Raw genomic sequence first — 6,445 nt, 5'->3', positions numbered from 1 at the left:
TGTAAATTTGTTTACATTCTTTATTGTTTGTAATATTGGCTTCTAATACTTAAAGTAAATCATTAAAACATTAAAATTCAAAATTTTTAAAATGTTATAATTGTACTGAAAGAACCAAGCTAATTACAGGTATAACAAAATCGACAACGTATCGTCTAAGCACATATGCGCGATCTTATATTTTCGAAAAATCATCAATAACTACAAGACGATCGTACTTTCATTAAAAAATTACAACGTGTCACACAATATAAACGTCTGTGTTAAAAAATTGATATTATTTATGTTGTAATCTATGTATCTCCATTGTAATAAAAAGAATGAGGTTTCAAAATTTGTCGCTCGCGAACATCACTCTAAAATTTCTTTCTATAGACGTTAGTCGAAGAGAAAAAAATATGTGAATGTGTTCACAAAACATTGATAGAAATAAATGCATAATGGTAAAAATTACGAAAAAATTCTAAAATTAGTTTATTGCAATTACAATTTTTATTATAAATAATTCCGTACTTACTATTGGTTTTAAAATTTACTATCTTTATTTCTTACAAACACACACACACACACACACAAAATAAACTATAACGTAAATTATAACTTCTCAGTAACATTTTACAATTTTGAAATTTTAATTTAGTATTCAACAATTTACAAAGTTTATTACCTTATATGATTAACATATCTTATACAACATTAAATAGTATTTCACGATATTAATTTTTCTCTTACATTTCTTACTTGTATTCCTAGATTTTGTGTGAGACTTATATACTCCTATTTATGTGTAAGATGTTATACTGTATATATGCATACACATATATTTATATATATTACATATACACGTAGTAACCATCGTATAACATAAAATATCCCACTGAATCTCAGTGTATCTTACTGAAAAGTTAACTTTATTTTATCACTAATATGCAAACTGTTAAATAGTAAAATACAAAAACTGTATTTCCACTTTTACTCAATTTTCCTAACTATTAGTATGTTAATGCTATAAAATAAAGCTAACTTAAAAGAAACAAACACAAAATTTAGACACACCAAATGAATAAAATTTTTCACCTACAAATGTTTGTTTTCAAAATGTAAACTGTCATAAAAAAATTGAATACAAAAAGTGATCCATTATAAAAAAGAAACTTATTTGCACCCATTGTTTGTAGATACACGATAGTCTACGAAATTAAAAATATAATGAGGATAACAATAAAGCGTAGTTTCCATTTCAACCAGAAACATACGTCGAATTTTAATTTTTTCGTTAATGGCATCGAGAACAAATGATTCCTAGAACAGAATACAAATCATATTTAAAGTACAATCCTGAATACTTGTTTATAACTATTAAATATATGAAGTACGGAATATACTTTTACTTGATTTAATATATACCAATTACATATAAACAATAGGTTTTACATATAAACATTACATATAAACGTTACATATAAACAAGAGATTATACTTGAAGAAAAGAAAAAAAACGCCCAATTCCAAACAACTATTAAAATAATAATTTAACTAATCTATACATACATTTCCTATGTGATGCATATGCAGCAATTTCTTTAAGAATCTTGTGTTACCAATCTGAAAAAAAACATGTACTATTATCACTTAGTGTGATTTCCTTACATCGTGTAACACTATTCAATAATAGAAACTCGAACGAAAATGAAACATCATGTGATCATATACAATTATATGTAAATCGGATGTAAGTTTGTATGATTGTATAAACTTTTAAATAAGTCAAATATGATTTTATATAAATTGAATATGATTTTATGCGATCGTGTAAAATCAGATTTGAAATTTAGCGCAATCTGATTTTATAGAATCATATATAAGTACATAAAAGTATGTACGATAGTATATACTTTCTTATATTTATATATGATCTTATAAAATCAAATCGCGCCAAATTTCAGATTTCATTTTACACGATCACATAGAATCATATCCAACTTATATAAAATCATATTCGACTCATATACAAGTGTACACGATCATACAAAATTGCCAATCTGACCCACATATACTCGTATGTAATTTTCCATTGTTTCTTGAGAAATTATTTTTTCCTTATATCAAAAGCAGGTATGAATCTAGATACCACTATACCTCTTTACATTTTTTATTATATACATACATATATACATGGTGTTTGACAATTTGTGTAAAATCTCTTGAAGGCAGATAGAAGAAGTAAACCTGAGGCGAAAAGTCCTAAATTATCTTTTTCTATTACATATAATAAAAAGTACTTAGTAAATACATCAGGCTACTCAGCGCCGACCTTTAGCAGGACGCTCGCCTGTGAACCGCACGGAGCGCTTACGCACACCATGCGCGTGGTTGATTATTTACTAATTACTTTTTTATTATATGTAACCGAAAAAAGTGATTCTCGACTTTTAGGAACAAGTTTACTACTTCTACGAGAGATTCGCCTTCCTGCCTACGAGAGATTTTATACTAATTGTCGGACACTCTGTATATATGTAAAAAATACGGAAATACTGATTTGCATATATGACTACAAAAAATAAAAAAAATCATACAACATACCTTTAACAGACCGTCGTCTGAATATATGTTATTAATAATACAATTTATTATTGCTAATATGTTCACGTCTCTAGAAAACAAAAACCAAATTTTCACTTCAAATGTAAAATTACTCTTATACATTATACAATACGACATGAGAATAATATAGAATAAAGTCGTTATAAAAAATATGCAGATTATGTAAACTACATAATTGTTTTACTGCATAAAAATGTTTCTACATAAAAAATAATCTTTTTACCTTCCTATTCCATTTTCTAGTCCGATTCGTATAACATCAAGCGCTGACATATTTTTTGAATGCATAGCAAAAATTTTAAAAAGTACAGTAACAGTAACATTTTTCTTTTCATGTACAATTTCTTTGTAAAAATCACCATTGTCTCCTTTTAAACTACTTGTACGTATTATTAAAGAATTACGATGAAGAACCGAGAGAAAAGACAACAGATTCTTGTACTGTTTAGAGCAAGGTAAGAATTCAAAAAGTTGTTCTAGTTTTCCTTGTGTCTGGTATATCTTGACTATATCTTCCCACACAGTAGATGTTACATAAGTAAAAGTGTCTACCATTAGTCTTTGGCAATATATCCACTTCTGCCAACTTGACAACAGTCTGCAAGAAAAAAATATATTATTCCAGATAGTCAAATGTGAACACTCAATATAAAGCAAATTATTGTTTAGATTAAGGTGCTCGCCAATTGCTGTTGTTTTTTTATTCAATGCAACAAAAATGTTTTTGTTAATTTAGTATCAATATGGTGAGTTTTATTGTCAACTAATTTTTGTAGACAATGTTTATGACAAGTGAGTGAGCAAAATGTGAGCAATATGTTAGCAATGATTTGTATTCGTAAGTTGAAAAATAATATAAGTTTATTGTTGATGAGATGTTAGAAAATTTCTGTTATTATATTTCGAAGAAATTTTCAGTACGTTGCTGGCAAGAACGTACTAAAAACAAAATACACTATTTTCTTACAATGCTGAAAACTTATCCTTGATAAGAAACCATTTACAAAATTATGTGACAAAATTTTGTACTAAAATTGTAATTTGCAATTATACAAATATATTTTATGAAATAGATGTAGATCATTGATCGTTTATAAAATATTTGTAATTGTTTGCAAAATTATTTTGCAACTATTATTTTGGCAAAAGAATAACGATATGGCGAATTATCTTAGCAGTATATTTGCAAAGTTAATTTCAAAAAAAAATTGTCCAATAAGTGAGACAAACATTTTAGCTATGTGATGTTTAAAATATATAGTAATATACTTGCATATGAAGAAATCATTGTAATTCATGCATATACTTATGAAAATGCATAACGACTTTTTTGCAAGTTTTGACAAATATTATTTACAACCTTTTATTTTGACAAAACTGTTACGTTATAGCGAATCATCTAAGTGCAATCATTGCAGGATCGTCGTTATTCATGATGCCACTTTTTTGCACAACTTTCACAATGTGCATATGAAAGACGAGCAATATTTGTGGCAAATTACCAACAATTTGCACTTAGTTGGCTATCTAGGACTTTACTTAAAGAAATATAACTTTTCTTAAAGTCTAATCCATTAGTGTTCTTCCATAGATATAAGTCCAGTAGCACGATAAGATCTTTGTAATTTCAACGGACGTCAAGTTGCTATTGAGAAAATAGAATAACGTACTTGTTTTGTGTAGAATGTTCAAAATGCCAGTTTACTATTCCATTAACATGTTCTTTGCACTTTAAACTACCAAGTATGCATGTCCATTTTAAAACTTCATGATAGAATTGATTATTGGCACTATTTTTCGAAGAATTTGTATATGATATGTCATCAAGAAACTTATTCAATATTTCCAGGAGTTTATTCTATAAAAGCAAAAGAAATTATGTTGTAACACAGTGTTAATTACCAAATGTTTTTAATATATAATTATTTAACAATATCTTAGTGTTTCATATCTAAAATATTGTAGATTCTACTAGTTTTGTGACATCTTAATATATAGCAATTTTTTTTATTCTTTTCTAAGTTATATGTATGTTTATAAAGATTACCAAGTTATTTTTTTTAAATTATATATTTACATGTATTGCTAATAGTTTTTATAAAACTTACTGTTTTAAACAAAAAATATCGAATATTTGTTGTTTTAGATAGCATTCGTATACTATAGTCTTTATGATGCCAAAACAACAAATATTACACTATCGTAAACAATACATTTGTACAACACAATATATCAGTGGTTTTTTATGTGCAGTTCATTTATGAACAAAAAATAGATAAGCCACAAAAAAATTACATTGCAATGAAAACTGTATTTAAATTCATTAAAGTTGTAAAAACTTGCAAATCGTGTGTACTTAGCAATTATTTAGCACTTCTATAGAGTATCTTTTTAACTATAGTGACGTGCCTGTCTCTGACTGTGGATTTGTATGTTTGCAACATTCTATTTATGTTATTATGTATATTTGTTATGTTATCGGCTAAGGTTACACAAGTGTGTACACCTGTTTTCTAGTATATGTATATGTACATGTACAAAGGCTTCAAAGGAACCCTTTATCTTTGGAAATACATATTTTTGATTAAATTTTAAGAAATCATTTTATTTGACAAAACTTTGTCTGAAGCTTCCTTTTTGAGTTATTAATAAAAATAGGTGACGTACCACGAGTCGGATACGAGAAGTAGAGATATTTTATAAATATAATATATAAATATATTATACAATATGCGCAGAAGCGGCGCAATTCACCGTGAGTGACAGTAATTTATGTACTGCACGAATTACGTAATACAAATTCATAATGAAAAAATAAATAACTAAGAGAAAAAGAGAGATAAAGAAAGAGACAGAGAAAACTACAAAAACAGTGTGTAGCGATTAGCTGATCGCGTCAGGCAGCATAACCTGATAGGAAACCATTTACAAAATTATGTGACGAAATCTTGCACTAAAATTATAATTTGCATAATTTTCTTTTTTTACTATATATATATATATATATACATATATATATTCCAATTTAGTTTTTTAACTTTTTTTATTTTCTAGTTGATGATGAGCTTGCAATCATCTACTTTCGTAATGTACTAAATGTAGTTTTATTTACCTTGATATTTCTTGAAAGAACACTTTCTGGGAACGGAACAATCTTCGACATGGTTTCAAGTGCAATAAGTACAGGATACCACGCTGTATAGGAATTGTTTACATGAAATATACTGCTTGCAAGTTCAAGATATATGTCCAGATCACCTTTATCGGGAACATTATTTTTTTTATACTTTGTATTTTGCACCAAAAAATAAAAAGCATCGTCGAGAAGTTGTGCTAAAGTGACGTCAGATAATTCTGCGATCTTAGATCCTCCGGTTTTAAGAAAAAGAGAAATGTCCTTCCAAGATTGACGATCATAGTTTACGCGATATCCTACGACAAAAAAAGTATTTAAAGAATCAAAATAAGAAAAAGCGAAAAACAACCAATATAATAGTAACATTAACTATAAGATAGTGAAAAAATAGTGAAAAAAAAGTGAAAAGATTTACTATATACAAGGTGTCCCAGAATTGGTTAGCCATTTCTCGTAGACAGAACGAAGGACTAAAACTGAGTCAAAAAATCCTATACCATTTTGCTAGATTCGCAATAATTGCTGAGATCGTAATTACCAAATATCCGCAAATAAGCATGCATTGGGCTATCTTATGCAAGTAAGACAGTCCAGTGCGCTTCGCGCGCTTACGATATTGTTTGTAGCACCATATGGAAGAAGCTAATATTTCAGCATACACAGTTTGTCCGGAAAGTTCCCGGACTACGTGAATTAAAAATC

The 6,445-nt window shown here is 27.8% G+C and overlaps 1 protein-coding gene across 1 annotated transcript; it reads right to left on the bottom strand.

The window, feature by feature from the left end:
- Window positions 1–1,088: 1,088 nt before the first annotated feature.
- LOC109862689 lies at window positions 1,089–5,940 on the bottom strand. Its single transcript, XM_020442804.1, has 7 exons — window positions 5,895–5,940; window positions 5,720–5,802; window positions 4,278–4,465; window positions 2,831–3,205; window positions 2,587–2,656; window positions 1,552–1,605; window positions 1,089–1,302 (listed from the first exon to the last, which is right to left on the bottom strand). Exons 1-7 carry the CDS (start codon window positions 5,923–5,925, stop codon window positions 1,156–1,158), a joined length of 948 nt encoding a protein of 315 aa, XP_020298393.1. The 5' UTR covers window positions 5,926–5,940; the 3' UTR covers window positions 1,089–1,155.
- Between the last annotated feature and the right edge of the window lie 505 nt (window positions 5,941–6,445).

This window comes from Pseudomyrmex gracilis, unplaced genomic scaffold, assembly GCF_002006095.1.
Source record: "Pseudomyrmex gracilis isolate BER0280 unplaced genomic scaffold, ASM200609v1 scaffold_2183, whole genome shotgun sequence".
Classification (NCBI taxonomy): Eukaryota; Metazoa; Arthropoda; class Insecta; order Hymenoptera; family Formicidae; genus Pseudomyrmex; species Pseudomyrmex gracilis.
Note: the sequence above shows the minus strand (reverse complement) of the source record. Positions and strands in the feature narration are given on the sequence as shown.